Below are 21903 nucleotides of genomic sequence, written 5' to 3' on the forward strand. Positions count from 1 at the left end.
CACAAAGTATTAACTAAGTTTTTAACTTCGGCCAAAGCATGCATCAATAATTTGGTCTTACAAAGAATTTAATGTAAACACAGCTTATAACAATGCTGGAAGGTCCTTAAGGTATATCCAGGAGCTCTAATTTTGCCCTTCCACACCAGCCTCACGATGGGGGTGTGACGCATGGCTAGAAAGGGTTAAACATGCAAAATAAATAACCCTCATAAGACATGTAGGGAGATAATGTTTGTGGTTTTGTGTATTTACATATGTACGAGTAGGGTCGAGGATGTAATCAACAGTCCCTGTCTATGCTGTATTCTGATAATTCAGAGGTCAAAAGAACATCCTAGCATTTAAATGAACTGTAAACACGGGATATCTCGGTATTCATCTCTCTTTGAAATGTACTGTGAATGGTGGAGGAACAAGTAAATGGCCTTATGTTAATTCTATAGCTAAGTAATGGTGATGGACCTCCTTCAAAGTCATGCTAATTACCTTTTGAACTCCAACTTGTCAAAAGACATGAAATTGTACAAAAGATCCTTGGGTCCCGATTCTGTCATCTCAGATCTGCTTAGGCTTCATCAAAGGAAGTTTGAGTCACAAGACTGAGGTCCCAGTTATGCTGGTACACCCTGAATATGATATCTGGACACTGAACTATAACCTATGAACTATTTCTAAAAGAACTCTTTGCAACTACAAAGCTCACCATCTCTGCTATGGATCTGAATTTTAAGAACTGAACTCAGGTCTGTATGTATATTGATCTTTTAACCATACTCTCTATTTAGCTAATAAGAATTGGCTATAGCATGTATTTTGGTAAGCTCTGAAACATTCAATAGCCTGGGCGGTAATGTGTCTGATCCTTTAGGATTGGTAGAACCTTTTCCTTTATATGATGAAACAAGATTTTCAGAAATCACCATATTTAACTTAGGTACCTGGATGTAGGCATGAGACTGGATCACTTTAAGGGAACTATTGTTGTTTGGACTTCTGAATAACCAGTAAGGTAATAAAGAAGTTGTTTTATACTGGCTTGGTAAATCTAAGTATTAGAATATCCACCAGCTTTTTGGGGATTGTCTGCTCCATTTTTTGCAGTTCACCCTAATTGAGTGACCACAGATGGCTCCCCACTTAGTCCCCGGTCACAGATGGGTAGGACTCTCTTGTAGATGGTGCCCCCCGTGAGGCATGACCTCACTCACATTAGGTATATGAGGTCATGCTAGTGGGGGTGTAAGGTTCTATGGTTATTTGCTGTCATTTTGAAAATTTTTCTGTCATCACCATTTTGAATCTGTATATGTTGTTGTTTGGGAACCATATTGGAGTTCCTTCTTGTTAAACGTTTTGGTGCTCTTTTCAATTGTGTTGGGAAAAGACTGAGCACGTGACCTGGCTAATCTGCCTAGATACCGCTGGGTATATAAACCCCGCGTGCCAGTCACTGAGTGCTGTCCGCCCGAGGCAGCTCTTGTCAGCTGTGTTTGCGCGGTCTTCGAGAGACAAGTCCAGCATCACCAGCGCTTACGTGAGAGCCAACTTACCTGAAAGATCATTCCAGCTGATCCGAGTTCCTCCTGTTTTCATTCATCACACAGCTGAAGGTCCGGATCCTCCTCCTCAGCAGCTGTGGCAGACTGGACGGATGCGGCTGCCTTCTTTGTTCTGATTGTCATATCATCTGTAAAGTATTAATCTTGTTGTTAGTCCATAGCCTGTACTGGGGATTAGTGGGGCCTGGACTTCAAGCCCACTGTTTCTCAAACCACCGAATTATTATTGTTGCTTTATCCTTGTTTATCTACCAGTGTTATGTTAATAAACCCTCTTTTGGAGGGGTAGACAAACTACGGCCCGCAGGCTGGATCCGGCCCCTCAGGGCTTTGGATCTGGCCCGCAGGACTGCCCCCCATGGCGCCACGGGCCCCACGCCATCTCCAGAAGCGGCCGGCACCACGGCTCCGGGCGGTGCTCTTGCCTCCAGGCACCGCCCCCCGCAGCTCCCATTGGCCGGGAACAGGGAATCGCAGCCAATGGGAGCTTGAGGGGAGGTACCTGGAGGCGCAGCAAGGGCAGCACACACGGAGCCCTCTGCCCCCTCTCCCCCAGGGGCCGCAGCGCTTCCTGGAGTGGCGTGGGGCCGGGGACAGGGCAGGCAGGGAGCCTGCCCTGACCCCGATGCACACCGCTGCCAGCCCGGAGCCCGAAGCCCTCCTGCACTCAGCCCCCCAACTTTCTGCTCTAAGCCCCCTCATACACCCTGCACCCCTCCTGCCCTGAGCCCCCTGCTGCACCCTGCACATCCCAACCCCCTGCTCAGAGCCCCCCATACACCTCGCAACTCTCCTCTGCCCCAATCTCTTGCCCTGAGCCCCTTCCTGCACACCGCATCCCCTCCCACACCCTACAGTTCCTCCCGCACCCCAAACCCCTGCCCTCCATACAATTTCCCCACCCAGATGTGGCCCTTGGCCCAAAAGGTTTGCCCACCCCTGCTCTATTGGCTCACCTTTAATTCTAGTAAAGTGTCATTGCTGCTGCATCCATAGGTGATAGACCCTAACTCAGGGAACCAGAACACTACCTTTAGCAGGGGTCTTTTATATCCCTCCGATTTCCCCTTTTCCCATAACAGGGGGGTAAGGTTGTGCTGGTGGGGGCAGGCCCACGCTGTACCCAAAAGTACATAGATGTCTGATATTCCGAGAATGTATGAGTGGCCACCCTACTGGATGCAGGAAGGTTTGCAGGGCTGAGGCCAAGTCAAAAAGCACTAGGGCTGCAGGGTACCTCTCCCTGAGCTCTCTGGGCTGTGTCCTTCCCTGGCACTGGGCTCCCAAGTTTGGTAGGTCCCACTGCTTCCTTGCTTGCCAGCAGCCCAGAAAACCTGCCTATGGCCATGGCATTCCACAGGAAGCAGGGGTGCTGGGATATGCCAAACCTGGGCTCCTGGTGCCAGGGCAGGATACACCCTGCCAGATTCTTTAATGATTAATAAGTATATTATTATATACTTGCCAAACTTGGGAGCCCAGTCCCAGCACCCCTGCTCCCTGTGGAAAGCCATGGCCACAGGCAGGTTTTCTGGGCTGCTGGCAAGCAAGGAAGCAGTGGGACCTGCCGATGAACACTGTAGCCAGATTCTTTAACGATTAATAAGTATATTGGTTACTATTTGAGAGGTATGGTGCAGTCCCACAGCACCTCCACCCCATGTGGAAAGCCCTGGCACCTGAACAGCAGCTCCTCTTCCCATTGCTGCCCTGCCACAGCCAACCCTGGGCCCATGGCTCAGCATGTCCTGGTGCTTTCATCCCTGGCTGTAGCCCTAGAAACCTCTCCATGGATCAGGCTTTCCACAAAAAAAAGTCAATAGCCAACATGCCTGTTGCCAACATAGGTGCCAACTCCATGGGTACTCCAGGGCTGGAGCACCCACAGGGAAAAATTGGTGGGTGCTCTGCACCTACCGGCATCTCCCTGACCCACCCAAGCTCACCTCCGCCCCGTCTCCTCCCCTGAGCGTGCCACATCCTGCTTCTTTCCCTTCCCTTCCAGCGCTTGCACTGCGAAACAGCTGTTTCGCGCGGCAAGCCTGGGAGGGAGGGGGAACGCAGCGCACTTGGGGGAGGAGGTGGGGCTGGGACGGGGATTTGGAGAGAGGTCCAATAGGGGCAGGGAGGGGTGGAGTTAGGGCAGGGAATTTGGGGTAGGGGTGGAGTTGGGGTGGGGGCGGGGCTGAGAGCGCAAGCACCCACCGTTGCAGAAAAAAGTTGGCGCCGGTGGTTGCCAATATCTGGACCAATTAACGTTATAGTTAATTGGATGGTATCATTTCTAGGAAGAATGTTTCCATTAACAGAAAGTTATTATTAACAGGGTTGCTTCTCAGCTTGCATTTCAGGAAGGTTATATGTGTATATACTGAGCCAAAACTGACCATTATGGAAGGCCATGGGGAGCGTGTGCACTGCCTCCATGTGGCCCCCTTCCAGCCCCCATTAGTAGCAAAAAGTGATGCTAAAGTAGACTAAACACAAAATTGGATCTCAAGATCTTGTTTATAATGCTATGTACCCTGAAAAATAATGTCCTAGGTGTCTTATATTGGGCATCCAAAATTAGTGGGTACTTTTGACCTTAATCTCTTTGTGCATCAGTTCCCTCTCTGTAACATGGGGACCCCCCCATCTCAGAGGATTTTGGAAAATAAATGAATTAATATTTGTGAAGCACTCAGATACTATAGCGAAAAGCACCAGAGAAAAGCTCATGAAGAAATTACAATTCTGTCTTCAAAGCAGAGTTTGAATAGTTTGCAATAAATAAGATCTAAGACCACACATTTAATAGTGAAGATAAAACAAAATATTGAATAGCTGCTCATTAAGTGAACACTGACCATTCTGTCCACTTAATGAGGCAGGGGACCGGTTGACAAAATAGTTGATCTTATAATTAAAGACTGTATCATAATGCATACACACAAAGGGGCTAAATTAAGGCTGCATAAGCAACCTTCATTCTGGGATTTCCTAAATTTTGTGTGCTTGAGTTTGCAACCTTAATAATGTTCTTTTAACATACATATGTGTAATATTATATAGTCCTTTAAGTTTATATCTAGGCACTATGTTTTATGTCACTGTTCCCCTCCATTATATTTATCCTTGAATTAGTACTTACAGGAGTGAAATACTTACAACAAGTAGTTGATGGTGCCTATTAGATTAGAGGCTAGCCAATCGGGGAAAATACCTATTTGTTACTGAATTAATAAATCATTGATATAGTGCCATAAATACATACAGTGCTTAACAATCATAGATAAAGACACATTTCTCAACCCTAAAGCATAACTAAGACCAAAAAAAAAAAAAAAAAACCAAGCACAAGACAAACACAAAGTAACATTTTATGAGTGGAAGCAGGAGCACCTTATGGCTCAAGTGGCTCAGTGAATATGACCACAGAGGGGTCACAGAGGCCCTTTCCTCACTAGTATTACTGTCCCCAGGATTAGTTGGTTTACTGTGGAACCAGGTGACTACATTCAAATGACTGCACTATGTATTTTATTCCAGTGTCCAAATATACAATTACTCAAATAAATCACTGTTTACTTGAGTGTGATCTCACACATTCAAAAGCTATTTGAATATACACTCAAACTAATTTTTTCTTATAAAAAGCCATGGTAATTAATGTAATTTTTTAAATTAATGTCTACTGTGGTTGGGATTTTCTGATTTTTGTGTATGTAAAATCTCAAATGCAATGCTATACTATATTGTGTATTATGCATTTAATCTAGCACCATACTAAAGCAGCGCACCAAATCAAAGCAGCATTGCCTAATGGACCTAGGGTAGGTCTACACTTACCTCCGGGTCTGGCGGTAAGCAATCGATCTTCTGGGATCGATTTATCGCGTCTTGTCTAGATGCGATAAATCGATCCCGGAAGTGCTCGCCATCGACGCCAGTACTCCAGCTCGGCAAGAGGAGTACGCGGCATCGACGGGGGAGCCTGCCTGCCCCGTCTGGACCCGCGGTAAGTTTGAACTAAGGTACTTCGAATTCAGCTACGTTAATAACGCAATAGCTGAATTTGCGTACCTTAGTTTGAAATGGGGGGTTAGTGTGGACCCGGCCTAAGCACGGGACTGGGATGTATGAACTGCTAATACGCTCTTGAACAAGTCAACAAGGCCAAAATTTTCAAGAGTGGTCACTGATTTTGTTGAATGTGATGTTTTCCAGGGGTGTGAGGCACCTGTGAGTCTTATCTGAGCCTGCTGTGGATCAGCTCCATGAAACCACCAGCTTCTGGAAACACAAGCAATATCTTCTAGGTCTCCGCAGACTTTGCTCTCTTTGTACAAGTTAGCAATAGGCACACATCAACCCTAGGTCCACCGAGCATCCCTCTGGAATACCCAGGTCTTTGAACCTTCACAGAACAATCAAATTTGCTACTCCCAAAGGAATACTACACACACCAGTTTGTAAGATTCAACTCAGGATCCCCACTTTACTTAACATACAATGTTTATATAGTGAAAACAAGAATAAGTTTATTAAAAAATGAGAATACTGGAAACAAATGGTTACATATGAAATAAAATTATAACATGCTTTCTAGAGAGCCTAAACTTACTCGCAAGGCATTCCCCATCTACAATCAGATAGCTCACCCCGAGTCATTTCCCCAGTGTTTTCAATCAGTTTGGCTGACATCCTTTCTCCTAAGATCAATCCTGCTGGCAACCTGTACTCACAAACTGAAGGAATAACGGGGTTTATCTGCACCCCAGATATAGTTTATGGCCTGGTCTACACTACGAGTTTAGGTTGAATTTAGCAGTGTTAAATCGAATTAAGTCTGGACACGTCCACACGACGAAGCCCTTTTTTTCTACTTAAAGGGCCCTTTAAACCAATTTCTTTACTTCACCTCCGACGAGGGGATTAGCGCTGAAATCGGCCTTTGCGGGTCAGATTTGGGGTAGTGTGGATGGAATTCGACGTTATTGGCCTCCGGGAGCTATCCCACAGTGCTTCATTGTGACCGTTCTGGACAGCACTCTCAACTCAGATGCACTGACCAGGTAGACAGGAAAAGCCCCACGAACTTTTGAATTTCATTTCCTGTTTGCCCAGCGTGGAGAGCACAGGTGACCACGCAGAGCTCATCAGCATAGGTAACCATGATAAAGTCCCAGGATCGCAAAAGAGCTCCAGCATGGACCGAACGGGAGGTACCAGGATCTGCTCGCCATATGGGGAGATGAATCAGTGCTAGCTGAACTCTGTTGCAGTAAACGAAATGCCAAAACATTAGAAAAAGTCTCAAAGGGCATGAAGGACAGAGGCCATAACAGATGCACAGAAGTGCCGCGTGAAAATTAAGGAGCTAAGGCAAGCCTACCACAAAGCCAGAGAGGCAAACGGAAGGTCAGGGGCAGAGCCGCAGACATGCCGCTTCTACGCGGAGCTGCATGCCATGCTAGGGGGTGCAGTCACCACTACCCCAACCCTGTGCTTTGACTCCATCAATGGAGAATCACGCAACATGGAAGCGGGTTTGGGGGACGAGGAAGGATGATGATGAAGACAATGAAGATAGTTCACAGCAGAAAGCGGAGAAACCGGTTTCCCCAACAGCCAGGATATGTTTATCACCCTGGACCTGGAACCAGTAACCCCTGAACTCACCCAAGGCGTGCTCCCAGACCCTGAGGGCACACAAGGGACCTCTGGTGAGTGTACCTTTGTAAATATTATACATGGTTTAAAAGCAAGCGTGTTTAACGATTAATTTGCCCTGGCAATCATGGCCAGTACAGCTACTGGAAAAGTCTGTTAACGTGTATGGGGATGGAGCGGAAATTCTCCAGAGACATCTCCAGAAAGCTCTCCTTCATGTACTCCCAAAGCCTTTGCAAAAGCTTTCTGGGGAGAGCTGCCTTATCCCGTCCACCATGGTAGGACACTTTACCATGCCAGGCCAGTAGCAGGTAGTCTGGAATCATTGCATAACAAAGCATGGCAGCATATGGTCCCGGTGTTTGCTGGCATGCAGACAACATCCATTCCTTATCTCTCTTTGTTATCCTCAGGAGAGTGATATCATTCACGGTCACCTGGTTGAAATGGGGTGATTTTATTAAGGGGACATTCAGAGGTGCCCGTTCCTGCTCGGCTGAACAGAAATATTCCCCGCTGTTAGCCATGCGGTGGGGGGGAGGGGTGAAGTGATCATTCCAGAGAATTGGGTGTGGGGGGAGAGGGGTTAGTTGGGTTTGTGTGTGTTATGAAGGTTAAAAAAGCCAAAAGATTGTGGCTTACCATGGCTGTCTGCAAGCCGAATTCTGTTGCCTGGCACTGCGTGAATGATCTCTCACACCAAACTGTCAGGCCCTCAATATAAGAGAAAAAATGCGACCTTGTAACAAAAGCACATGTGCTGTGTAATGTGAACAGCAAAATGTAACGTATAAGAGTGTACCCATTGTTCTCTAAAATGTGTCTTTTTAACCACCTCTCCCTTTTCCTCCACCAGCTGCAAATGTTTCTCCTTCGCAGAGGCTAGTGAAGATTAGAAGGAGAAAACGGTGGAATCGGGATGATATGTTCTCAGAGCTCCGATGTCCTCCCACGCTGACAAAGCACAGCAGAATGCGTGGAGGCAGACAATGTCAGAGTGCAAAAAAGCACAATATGAATGAGAGGAGAGGTGGTGGGTGCAATCGCGGGCTGAAAAGAGCAAGTGGCGGGCTGAAGAGGATAGGTGGCGTCAGATTACTGACTGACAGAAGGCAAGAGTCGATGCTCCGGCTGCTGGAGCATCAAACTGATATGCTCCAGCGTATGGTTGAGCTGCAGGAAATGCAGCAGGAGCAGAGACTGCTGCTACAGCCCCTGTGTAACCAACAGCCCTCCTCCCCAAGTTCTGCAGCCTCCTCACCCAGACACCCAAGAACGCAGTGTGGGGCCTCCGGCCACCCAGTCACTCCACCCCCGAGGATTGCCCAAGCATCAGAAGGCTGGCCTTCAATAAGTGTTAAAGTTTTAAAGTGCAGTGTGTCCTTGTCCTTCCCTCCTCCCACACCTCACCCGGCGCTTCCCTCCTCTCCCACCTCTCCCGGGCTACCTTGGCAGTTATCCCTCCCGTTGTGTGATGAATTAATGAATGCATGAATGTGAAGTAACAATGACTTTATTGCCGCTGCAAGTGGTGCTCGAAGGGGGGAGGGGAGGGTGGTTAGCTTACAGGGAAGTAGAGGGAACCGGGGGGAGGGAGAGCTTTCATCAAGGAGAAACAAACAGAAGTTTCACACCGTAGCCAGGACAGTCGCAAAACTGGTTTTCAAAGCTTCTCTGATGCGCACCGCACCCTGCTGTACTCTTCTAACTGCCCTGGTGTCTTGCTGCGTGTAATCAGCGGCCAGGCAATTTGCCTCAACCTCCCACCCCGCCATAAATGTCTCCCCCTTACTCTCACAGATATTGTGGAGCGCACAGCAAGCAGCAATAACAATGGGGATATTGGTTTCGCTGAGGTCTATCCGAGTCAGTAAACTGTGCCAGCGCGCTTTTAAGTGTCCAAATGCACATTCTACCACCATTCTGCACTTGCTCAGCCTATAGTTGAACAGGTCCTGACTACTGTTCATGTTGCCTGTGTACGGCTTCATGAGCCATGGCATTAAGGGGTAGGCTGGGTTCCCAAGGATAACTATAGGCATTTCAACATCCCCAACGGTTATTTTCTGATCCGGGAAGAAAGTCCCTTCCTCCAGCTTTTGAAACAGACCAGAGTTCCTGAAGATGTGAGCATCGTGTACCTTTCCCGGCCATCCCACGTTGATGTTAGTGAAACGTCCTTTGTGATCCACCAGGGTTTGCAGCAGCATTGAAAAGTACCCTTGTCGGTTTATGTACTCGCTGGCTTGGTGCTCTGGTGACAAGATAGGGATATGAGTTCCGTCTATCGCCCCATCACAGTTAGAGAATCCCATTGCAGCAAAGCCATCCACTAGGACCTGCACGTTTCCCAGAGTCACTACCCATGATATCAGCAGCTCTTTGATTTTGTTGGCTACTTGGATCAGAGCAGCCCCCACAGTATATTTGCCCCCTCTAAATTGATTCCCGACTGACCGGTAGCTGTTTGGCGTTGCAAGCTTCCACAGGGCTATCGCCACTCGCTTCTCAACTGTGAGGGCTGCTCTCATCCTGGTATTCTGGTGCTTCAGGGCAGGGGAAAGCAAGTCACAAAGTTCCATGAAAGTGCCCTTACGCATGCAAAAGTTTCGCAGCCACTGGGAATCATCCCACACCTACAACATGATGTGGTCCCACCAGTCTGTGCTTGTTTCCCAGGCCCAGAATCGGCATTCCACAGCATGAACCTGCCCCATTAACACCATGATTTGCACACTGCTGGGGCCCGTACTTTGTGAGAGGTATATGTCCATGTCAATTTCTTCATCAATCTCGTCGCCGCGCTGCAGTCGCCTCTTCGCCTGGTTTTGCCTTGGCAGGTTCTGTCTCTGTATATACTCCAGAATAATCTGCGTGCTCATAATTGCCGCGGTGATCTGAGCGGGCTCCATGATCCCAGTGCTATAGCGTCTGGGCTCAAAAAAGCCACGAAACTATTGTCTGACGGAGGGGCGACTGACAACATGGCTTACAGGGAATTAAAATCAACAAAGGTAGCTGTGCATCAGGGAGAAACACAAACAACTGTCACACAGAATGGCCCCCCCAATGATTGAACTCAAAACCTTAGGTTTAGCAGGCCATTGATTTCACGGAGGGAGGGGGAAGCAAATGAACATAGAACAAATCTGGTCCATTTATCTTTTACATCTTAGGCTGGCAGCAGACGGTGCAGCATGACTGACAGTCATCGGCATCTTCTGGGTGCTTGGCAGAAGATGCTGCATTACGACTACTAGCCATCATCCTCAAGACGGTGCAATAGGACTGCCAGCAGGACTGAGTGTCCAGGAGACAAAACATGTCTGCCCAGGCGCCTCTGACCAAACTCACTGAGGAGTACAACAACGATGGATACCAGTCGTGATACACCATCTACTGCCAAAAGGCAAGGAGCTGCTGCTGTATAGCAATGCAGTCCCACGTCTGCCAGCACCCAGATAGACGATGACGGCTACCAATCATACTGCACCGTCTACTGCCAAAAGGCAGTTAGCTGCTGCTGTGCAGCAACGCAGTACCACGTTTGCTGGCACCCAGATGACATATGGTGACGGTGAGCTGAGCTGAGCGGGCTCCATGCTTGCCATGATATGTCGTCTGCACAGATAACCCAGGAAAAAAGGCGCGAAACGATTGTCTGCCGTTGCTGTCATGGGGGGTGGGGGAGGGGCGACGACATGTACTCAGAATCCCCCGCAACACTGTTTTTGCCTCATCAGGCATTGGGATCTCAACCCAGAATTCCAATGGGCGGCGGAGACTGCGGAAACTGTGGGATAGCTACCCATAGTGCAATGCTCCGGAAGTTGATGCTAGCCTCGGTACTGTGGACGCAATCCGCCGACTTAATGCACTTAGAGCATTTTATGCGTGGACACTCAAAATCAACTGTATAAGAACGATTTCTAAACAACCGACTTCTATAAATTTGACCTAATTTCATAGTGTAGACATACCCTCAGAATCCTTAAGGTCTTAATCCTAAACAGGATAATCCCTGTTGTTTTTATTTTTTCCTGCAACCGCTGCAATCTATTGATTAGCATTTTGCTCAGATTGTGAATGAGCGTCGATTGTGAACCCTACAATACTTAATTTGCACATGACCACCCAGAGTGAGACATGCATCTTTTCACTGCTGCATGAGGTTATGCAGATCACCTTTCGGTGACTTGCCTTAACGCACAGAACTAGAGCAGTGGTCTCCAAACTTTTTTGATCACGCACCCCTATCAGTAAAAAATTTTTGAGCATGCACCCCCTGCCGCACTGGCTCTACCATTTTTGCCAAAGCAAAAAAAAAAAAAGAAAGCCGCTCGGACTCCCGCCTGAACTGACAAGGCGCAAAAAAAAAAAAAAAAAAAAAAAAGGAAAAGGGGCTCCTCCTGCCACACACCCCCGAGGATCCTCTTGCGCACCCCACTTTGGAGACCAGTGACCAAGAGAATATAATTTGTATTATATCTTCATAACCTCTCAGGTATTACCCGTACATATATCTCACAATGATTATGATCAGCGGACAGGCTTTCATGGGAGACCTCACATAACATTCTTTGGTGGACTAGTAGATGCCAGACCAAGGGGACCTCTGTAACCCAGGCCCCCTGCCAGGTGGCACCAAGAGGTCCTTGGGTCACACTAGACAAGGGCGGCTTTTGCCCCACTGAGGCTTCTGTACTGGGACAAGGGTATTACCCTGGTGCTGACTCCCGCCCGCTGACTGGCCGTGACTCACCCTGTTATTGGAGCGGCATGTGTTGCCTGGGTGCGCAGCCAGCACCTGTTTACACCACACTGCTTTTCCGGGGTGGGTGGGGGGATTAGTAACTGGCGTTAGCCAACACACAGCGGGGCACCTCGTGTAGACGTGATACCTAGCAACGGTGCCAGCCGCGCCGAAACACCAGCTACTGCTCCGCGTGGCGGCGGCGGCTGGGACTGATGCAGCTCCAGCGCCGCAAAAACAAGCCGCCGCCCTAGCTCCGGGGACTCGGCGGGGCCCTGCGCACCACGCCAGGGACCTGCCCTGGGAAGCGGGACACAGAGCAGCCCCTCCCCCGCTCCTGGGCCCGCAGGTAACCGGCCTGAGCCGCCCCGACCCAGTTCCACGCCGCCAGTGACTCACTCACGTCACGTGCCCCCGCGGCGTTCGAAACCCAACGTCCGCCCTCGAGGGGGCGGGGTCGAGTTGCCGTCTGGCAGGTGCCTCGACCCCGCCCCCTCGCAGGTATCAGCGAAACTGGCGGCCGGAGGAGCGCGAGCCCATAGCAGCAGGCAGGTCCTTGCCGTGAGGAGTGTCTGAGCCGCAGCCCGTCCCGGCCGGAGATGGGGGCGCGCCGCTGCCTGCAGCTGCTGCTCCTGTGCGCGGCGCTTGTGACCGCGTCCGCCTCAGGTAAGAAGAGAGCGGCCGGGAGACTCGTCCCCGCCAGCGCGGAGCGGGGCCGCGCCGCCATAGGGGTGGGGGAGGTGGCCGGGGCGGGGCGCAGCGCAGCGCGCAGCGCAGCGACCGGGCTGCTGGTGTCTGGCACCGACACCCCCGCGCAGGGTGGGAGAAGCCGGAATTCGGCTCGATCGGTCCAGATTCACCCCCCCTCCCCGGAACTGGGCTGACTCAGCCGGGACACCGAGCCGAGACCCCGGGGGCAGTGGGCGCGGGGATCTGAGGCGCTCCCAGGGACCCTTCCCCCAAATAGGCGCCACCAGGCGTTAGCACCACCCGGGTGCGGGTCCTAGCCACGGGCCACGCCCCTTGCCCGGGGGTCGGCGGCCCCGACAGTCAAACGTACGGCGTGATTCGCTTGAGCGGGCCTACAGATCTGTTATTGGGGGAGGGAGGCAGGGAAGATGGCCCTCAGGGGGCGGCGCGGGGGCTATTTCCTCTGTTAGGTGCTTTCCGGGCAAAGAAGGGACGATCTCTTCCCCCAGGTTGCTCACAATCTAAAGTCAAGTCCCAGACACTTGAAGATCAATATTAACGCCTTAAATCGCACTTAGCAGCAAATGGGAAGCCAATGCGGTTTTTGAAACTCGGACATAATGCGCTATGCAAGCGAGCTGCCCCATTCTGCCCCAGCTGTAGCTTGAGTGGTCTTTGTGGTCAGGGTGACCAGACAGCAAGTGTGAAAAATCGGGACAGGGGCTGGGGGGTAATAGGAGACCATATTTTAAAAAAAAAGCCCGGACTGTCCCTATAAAATCGGGACATCTGGTCACCACACACCAGAGTGCACTGCAGTTATCTAATCTGCAGGTAACGCACTTGGACCCCTGTGGCAATTTAACGTGAGAGAAAGTATTGCAAAACAGAATTGTGTTTTTATTTGGAGGGAAGGGGATGGAAGCCAAGCACTTCTGGTCACTGATGCCACAGCATTTGGGGATCTAGGAGGAGCTATGAATCAACAGCACTGGCAAGGGATGGGCCAGCTCCATTAGTCATGGATAATGCACAATTGTTATCAACTATTTTCTCTAAATGTCCCTTCCCCATTCACACATCATTTCTGAAATGAACGTTAGCCAATTTAAACTTGGTATGGACTCACTGTGCCTTTTGAAAGTTAAATGGTTTATCATAAATTGGATCAGATTCACTTTTAACTTAATTAGATTCTCAGGTACAAATCAATGGAATAGACAAAAAACCCTTGAGGTTGAGTCTCTGACATGACTGACATCAGAAAGTTATGTCTCTTGTAAGCAGAGCCCTTCATTTTGCTACTTTTTATTTTAATAACAACCAGAATTTAACTGTTTTAAAAACAGTTTGTTTCATTATTTTCATTTGCGTGCTTCAATACTTTACACAGCGAAAATCTGGTGTGTCTTTTGGAGGAGGGATAGTCTCAATTTTTATGAAAAGTTAAGATACAAAAGGCATAGTGAAATATGTAGAAAATACAATTAGCATCCTATTCCAGTGTGACAACTACTTTAAGCAAATGCACTGTTTCTCTCTGGATGCTGAATGGCCTCAGAAGTAATGTACAACTACTGAGCTATTCTGAGCCTACTGATGACTATTCCCCTGACCTTTACTATTACTTTTAATTGTCTTTGATAGTTAACATTTGGGTTCTGTGTTTCTGCATAAAATGAATGTTGAATATAAAATGCAGAATATTTGATTATTAACTTGTCTGAGTAAAAAAGTAACAAATTACTAAAACATTAGCTTTTTTTTTTATAGAGGATCTTTTTAAATGCTGTATCTCCTCTAATATAAATCTGTACCTCATCCATTCACTATTGAATGTTTACCACATATATGGATAGCACTGATGTATACTGTTAGCACTGATGTATACTAGTGTTGGGTCCACACTTCTGAAATAGATATTCAATGGTTGGATTGGAAAACATGGAGTTTAAAGTAATGTAGAAAACTGACATGAGAAACATGAACACTTTTCTAATTTCTGTTATATCGTAGCAGTTTTAAAGCTCTGGACATGTACAACATAATAGGAATTTTATAATGCATCCAACTGGTTACTGATTGACAGACTTGACAACTATGCACCTTGCACTGTTGTTTGAAAACTGCTGAACTATGGTACGATTAATTGACTCTTAAATGTACACTGTCAAGTAACTCGGGACTTGTCTAATGGATTAAAAAAAAAAAAGTACTGCTTAAGTATATCTATAGTGTAATCAGAACAACCTCATTTCTGTGAATGCAGTTAGTTATCAGTACCGTATGGGAATAAGCAACAAACATATCAATGTAACTACTTTGGTTAACGAATGACTTTTTGAACCAAAATAGTTGCACCAGTAAAACTTGCTGTAACTAGTGTCAGTTGACATTAATGGGTATGATTCTCTTTACACCCTTAGCTGACATTGCTATGCTAGCAAATGCCTTTGTGTAGATTCAATTATTCAGTTAGCTTATTTTGTTCAGGGAAATGGCATAAGCTATACCAGCAAAGGAGCTGTAACCAATATAAGTTTTACCAGCAAACTCTTCCCTAGTGTAGACAATGCCTCAGTATAAATGAAGGAAGCATACTGGTAGAGTTACACTGTTGACATGCTGCAGGGCTTTCAGCAATGCAGTTTACTTTCATATGGATGATTCAGTGGTGTTAGGTAAGCTGCACTTGTGTAAACTGAGATTTGCAATGGTATATTCACATTTGTGTTTCTAACTTAAGTATTTGTATAGTCCCCCTTCATTGTAGTTCTCCTCACAACACTTTCGGGAAGTATTTACAGATTGGGAACTGAAGCATAGAGAGAGGAAGTAACTCACACAAGAAGTTTGTGATGGAGTAGGGAATTGAACTCAGGTTTCCCCTGTCTCAGGCTAGCAGCACCCTTACTGCTTGACCATCTTCAAGCAGTATTACAAATACTAACACTCTTGTTTTCTTTCCTGTCTTGCTCTGAAGACTGAGTGCAATTAGGGGCTTGTCTGCATGGGGGAAAACTGTTGATATAGCTATGTTTTTAATTTTCCTCACGTAGACATGCCTCTGTTCACACCTCTGTTCACGTACAATTGGCTCAAGCTTTGTTTACTTTGATTCAGCTACTTACTCAAGTAGGCTTGAAAGGGTTAGGTATTAGTAATATTTACTAATATCTAACCCTCCACCAAAAAAACCCAAGAGAATTTGTGCATGGACATTGAATAATTGAACATTTAAACATGGTGTAATAAAGGAATTACATCGTTGTAGGGTAATAAGCTAAAAGGAGAGGGAGATAAAACTAAGGACAATATGACTGGATTCAAGCATTGTTGCTAACTTTATTTTCTGTTAATGCCCTTCATAGTTTAGAATAGATTGGACTATCTATTTAATGACATTGTACTAATCTGTCTCTTTCTTCCTCTTTAGTGGGAAGTCAGTCCAACCGTACAAAAGGAAGAAGTTTTATTGGCCAAAAGGTTGAAACCAAAAATACCTCTGTAAAATCATATACTGTGGATGACTTTTCTGCAAAAATCCTTACTGGAAAACTGACTACAGTTTTCCTTCCTGTAGTCTACATCACTGTGTTTCTTATTGGTTTACCAAGCAATGCCATGGCTTTATGGGTCTTTTTCTTCAGAACAAAAAAGAAACATCCAGCTGTGATTTATATGGCTAACCTGGCACTAGCAGATCTTCTGTTTGTCTTCTGGTTCCCTCTGAAGATTGCATACCATATAAATGGCAACAACTGGATCTATGGTGAAGGACTTTGCAAAGTACTCGTTGGATTTTTTTATGGAAATATGTACTGCTCCATTCTTTTTATGACATGTCTCAGTGTGCAAAGATACTGGGTCATAGTGAACCCCATACTACACTCAAGAAAAAAGTCTGAACTGGCACTAAGAGTTTCAATTGCCATATGGATACTGATTTTCTTGAGCACCATTCCATTGTACCTTGTTGACCAAACTGCATATATTTCAAATCTTAATATCACTACTTGTCATGACGTGTTGCCCCAGGGTGTATTGGCTCGTGACATGTTTAATTATTTCCTTTCTCTAGCAATTGGAGTCTTCTTATTCCCAGCTGTTCTCACGGCTGTTGCCTACATCCTAATGATTAAGACTTTGAATGCCTCCATTACAGATGTAAACATTGGAAAGAAACGGAAAAGAGCAATCAAGCTCATTATTGCAGTACTATCCATATATCTTATCTGTTTTATACCTAGTAATATTCTACTTGTAGTGCACTATTCTCTGATCAGGGACTATGGCCAAAGTCACGTGTATGCCTCATATATAACAGCGTTGTGTCTTTCCACTCTGAACAGTGGCATTGATCCATTCATCTATTATTTTGTTTCAAAAGACTTCAGAGACAACCTTAAAAATGCTTTCCTTTGCCGAAGTGTGCGAACTGCGAAGAGGATGCAAGTCTCTCTTTCATCAAGTAGATACCCTAAGAAATCCAACTCTTATTCTTCCAGTTCAAACACAACTAAGACAACTTACTAAATCTTCACTTGTCGTGAAAAATGAACATTTATTAATATAGCAGTGAACCTATTGTGCATAACGTGAATCGCTTATTTTTACAAGTGCATATGAAGCAAGCATCTGAACTAAAACCACACTGAGACTTTAATTTCAAAACTGGCAACTGTTTACCTCTGTGAATTCCACATGTGAATATTGAATGGCATGGAAAAAGCAGCACCATCCCGAGTTTCAGATACTGTTTAAAAAAACAGTATTTATTCTCTAAATGGCAGAGAACTTCTGTAATGCTTTAATACCTATGGAATGTTGGATGGTGCCTTTATTTTAATCACTTCTGCATTTAACTCTTGATAATTTAGTGAAGGATGCTTTATTTTTATGACTTGGTTATTGTACTTTTATCTTATACTATTTTTGTATACTAGAAACAAACAATTTAAGTATCTTGTTTCTTTAGGGCCCTGTCCCTTTGGACATAACTCCATTAAGATCAATTAAAGTAATGCGAGTAAATAAGAGCACCCTCTTAAACCAGAGGAAGTCAATTTCTTATGCTTAGTAGAATTTATATTGTCTATTGGACTTTCCTGCTATTGCAAATACTGAGGAAGCCTGATAAGATTATAACCTAGTCAGTTAGTTTATCTCACTGCTAACTGATACCAGTGAGATAGCAATATTGTTATTTGATAGGAATATATACTGAGGCAAACTGTTTTCTACGATTTTGGCCAATATGTGATCTTAATGGGGCATAATATGCGATCTTAATGGGGCATAATATGCTGTATTTGTAGAATTATGTCATGTAGCTTTTTCACTTTTACATACTACTTCATTTGTATTAAGATATATAATGTAAATTAAGTCACTTTTTATAACTTACTACATTTGGAAGTCATCATTTGTGTTTAACACTCATATGTCAGTGATCTGATTTGCATTACCAGATTTTAGGAAAAAACAACAACCTTTTTTAACCTAAGTAAAATATAGAGTTTGTCAATACTGCAGTCGGATGTAAAAACTAAGTAAATTTGCCTAATGCTACAATTCATTAGTGCAAACTTTATTGATGGGAGGCATGTGAATAGGTGAACAGTTTTTTTTTTTTTTTAATTTGGATACTACATAGCATCACCCACCCACCAGCTTTTCAGAGTAAAAGTGAGCTTATGTTCAGTTGATGCCTTGGCGTTAGGATTAAATTTAAAATCATAACTTCTCCTTGAGTGCCTGAAAAGATCTATGTAGTACTGCCTGTTTACGGCTCTTAAGTGCTACTTCAATATAATGGTGGACCCAGGATCCCATGCTGCTAACCTCTGTACAAACAGAACAAAAGATGCCTGAAGGAGTTTACAGTCTATATATGGGACAACCACTGGATATGGACAAAAGGGGCGCACAAAGAAACCGCTCTGTTCAACATGATAGGAAGTGGTCTTAGCAAACCAGCTGCCTAGCCATACGGAAATGGGGGTAAGGGGATGGCTCTGGGAGTCTGGAGGGCCAAAGCCTGAGCCCCACCACCTCTGCGAAGGTGGAGAACTTACCGGTTGCCTGCTCCTGCAGCCCTGTGCCCCAAGTGTCTAGAGGGAGGCAGGGCCCAACCCCTGCTGGCAGCCCCAGCAACCAACACCAAGGCAGGGCATCCAGGAGCAAAAGGCAGGGGGCGGGGCAGCTGCTTTGCCCTCCCACACAATCACAACCCAGGAGGCTGTGGCTGCAAGAAAAGCCCCTGGTGGCTGCACACGCCCACAGTGGACAGCTTTTGAGAAACACTGCGCTAGCATACCAGTTTAACGACCAGCGCTCTGCTTAACTCACAGCACTTAGACATGATTTTATTCTAAACAAGTCTTATTTAGCAAAGCAAATTCAGGTAGAAGTATTGGGAACAAATGGTTACATATCAAATCATAACATGCATATGAGACTTAATTACCAAGTATCTTCATGTCTTGCAGAGTACAGCTCATCCTAAAATCTCTGCAGTGCTGTACAGCCAGGCAGGCTGTGACCCTTCTTTCATGAGACCTTCATGTTATCAGTTTGCCTCTAAGATGAAGGATCCAGTGTCTCTTCACACTCCTAAGATATACCAGACCAATCCTTTGTGTTTATTCAGAAATAGACTTTCTCCCTGCAGTTTGTTTCTTCCTGTAGATTTTGAAATCTCTCAATTTGCACCTGGCTCAGTGTGCTAATAGGCATACAATACACAAATGGCCAGACGGAGATGGAATTCAGTTACCTCCTGCCTAATAGGAACATTTCTGAGGTATGTCACTGCCTGGTGACCTGTCTTAACTCCAAGACCCTAAGAGCATTATCTCAGTATAGATACATAGCTCCTTAAATATTATCCATACATACATTTCACAATGATTATGATGAGCAGTAGGCTAGTGGTTCTTGATAGAGATCCTTCATATCACCCTTTGGTGAACTATTATGTAGATAGCCAATCCAGGGAATCCCTGTACAACCCTATGCAGTCTCTGTGCCCTCTGTGTATTCGCATCAAGGAGTCCCCGAGTCAAAGTGCTCTCTCATGTAGCATAGAGTTGCTGTCTGGAAATGTCACGAGAACAGTATTTTATGTAAATAACTTCCAAGTGCAATTACTCATTTCTAATGTAGATTGAGCTAAAGATGAAAGCAGCAGCCTTTGGTAGCAATAATTTTTTATGAGAATGTCCTCGAAGGAACTCAGTCTGTAAACCAGAGAATAATTCATCCTGTCCACTAAACATAAAAATGTTTTGAGGAGTCCGGTGCCACCTTAAAGACTAACAGATTTATTTGGGCATAAGCTTTGGGGGGTAAAAACCCACTTCTTCAGATGAATGGAGTGAAAATTACAGATGCAGGCATAAATATACTGGTCAACACTGGTTCTCCACTTGTAAGATAACTCCCTTCTCTTCATGTGCCAGTATATTTATACCTGCATCTGTAATTTTCACTCCATGCATCTGAAGAAGTGGTTTTTTTTACTCACCAAAGCTTATGCCCAAATAAATCTGTTAGTTTTTAAGGTGCCACCGGACTCCTTGTTTTTGGGGATATAGACTAACACAGCTACCCCTCTGATAAAAATGTTTTGGGTATGTTTCCTCAGATTACGGGTATTGTTGATATCATAGCTTTATCAAGGCTAATGTCAGCTTCTGGCCAACTGGCAGCAAGTGAGGAGGATCTCTTGGACTGCATCTCTAGTCAAGTGCTGTTGAAGCACAGCAGAAATAGAGCAGGCAAATGTGGAGTTACAATGCTGAGCCAGTGGAGGTGACTTAGGGCTGGTCTACACTAAAAAGTTAGGTTGGTCCAGCTATTTGACTTAGGGATGTGAAAAAAACCACAACCCATGAGTGATGAAGTTAAACCAGCTTAACCCCCACTATAGACAGCACTAGGTTGACGGAAGAATTCTTCCCTTGACCTTGCTATTGCCTCTTGGGGAGGTGGATTACTATACCGATGGAAGAATCCCTTCCTTCGCTGTGATGAGTGGCTGCACTGAAGTGCTACAGCAACACAGCTGCAGCATTTAAGTGTAGACAAGGCTGTACAGTGTGGAAGAAGGGAGGAGGTAGACAAGAACCTGCAGCCCAGCTACAATCAAAGCAACCAAGGCTTTGATTACAGCAAAAATGCAGGCTGAAGTAGGGAGGCTGCCAGCCCAGGCTGAAGCAAAACCTGACCTCAAGCCTTTACTCTTAGCTGCACCTGCTGGCCCTAAAGCACTTTAAGCCTGGGATAGAGGTTTTTCTGTGTGGACAGAAGGGGGATTAGGGGCAATGCTGAGGCTAACTTTAATAAAGACATTCCTTCTTTCTCCCTCTTCTGAGGTGTGAACATTTTTAAACTGCTTTGGGAGGATGGGTGGAGCTAAAACAAGGGTATTGTTATACTGCCTGGAATGTGTTAGTAGCTGTCACCAACCGACCGTTACAGTGGTTGTTGAAGCTGGTAGCTCTTGTGTGTTCCCTATTTTCCCTACTCGGAATGAGACAGAGCAGGGACTTGAATCTTGAATCACTTGACTTGACTTGAATCACTCTCACATCCTTTGTGAGTGATGTAACCACTGGGCTATTAGACATTGTAAAGTAGGGCCTTTCTTTCTCTAGTTGTGACTAGAAATTTCATCCTGGATCTTAGGGTACATCTATGTCATGACTGAGGTGTCATCAGAGGAGGTTTTGGAACAAATTGATAAACTAAACAGTAATAAGTCACCAGGACCAGATGGTATTCACCCAAGAATTCTGAAGGAACTCAAATGTGAAATTGCAGAACTACTAACTGTGGTTTGTAACCTATCATTTAAATCAGCTTCTGTGCCAAATGACTGGAGGACAGCTAGTGTGACGTCAATTTTTAAAAAGGGATCCAGAGGTGATCCTGGCAATTATAGGCCAGTAAGCCTGACTTCAATACTGGGCACACTGGTTAAAATACAGTAAAGAACAGAATTTTCAGACTCATAAATGAGCATAATTTCTTGGGGAAGAGTCAACATGGTTTTTGTAAAGGGAAATCATGCCTCACCAGTCTACTAGAATTGTTTGACGGTGTCAACAAGCATGTGGACAAGGGGGATCCAGTGAATATAGTGTACTTAGATTTTCAAAAAGCTTTTGACAAGGTCCCTCACCAAAGGCTCTCAAGCAAAGTAAGCTGTTATGGGATAAGACGGACGGTCCTCTCATG

General features: G+C 45.7%; 2 protein-coding genes across 2 annotated transcripts in view; both read left to right on the forward strand.

The window, feature by feature from the left end:
• Positions 1-12535, forward strand: part of LOC128838806 (uncharacterized) — a 30248-nt gene extending 17713 nt beyond the window's left edge. Inside the window, exons 2-4 of the mRNA XM_054031230.1 lie at positions 5772-7270; positions 8074-8587; positions 12472-12535. Coding sequence (XP_053887205.1) covers positions 7183-7270; positions 8074-8587; positions 12472-12535 — 666 coding nt within the window. The 5' untranslated portion in view covers positions 5772-7182. The remainder of the gene's footprint in view (positions 1-5771; positions 7271-8073; positions 8588-12471) is intronic.
• F2RL1 (F2R like trypsin receptor 1) lies at positions 12115-18066 on the forward strand. The gene is made up of 2 exons (XM_054031679.1): positions 12115-12636; positions 16097-18066. Exons 1-2 carry the CDS (start codon positions 12570-12572, stop codon positions 17194-17196), a joined length of 1167 nt encoding a protein of 388 aa, XP_053887654.1. The 5' UTR covers positions 12115-12569; the 3' UTR covers positions 17197-18066.
• Positions 18067-21903: the final 3837 nt, after the last annotated feature.

Source organism: Malaclemys terrapin, chromosome 6 (assembly GCF_027887155.1).
Source record: "Malaclemys terrapin pileata isolate rMalTer1 chromosome 6, rMalTer1.hap1, whole genome shotgun sequence".
Lineage (NCBI taxonomy): Eukaryota > Metazoa > Chordata > Testudines > Emydidae > Malaclemys > Malaclemys terrapin.

Bases quoted from the DNA above. Each gene is read 5' to 3' on its own strand.
- F2RL1 (XM_054031679.1), top strand. From the start codon at position 12,570: ATGGGGGCGCGCCGCTGCCTGCAGCTGCTGCTCCTGTGCGCGGCGCTT. The intron at 12,637-16,096 runs GTAAGAAGAGAG...CTTCCTCTTTAG, and splicing joins TGTGACCGCGTCCGCCTCAG to TGGGAAGTCAGTCCAACCGT.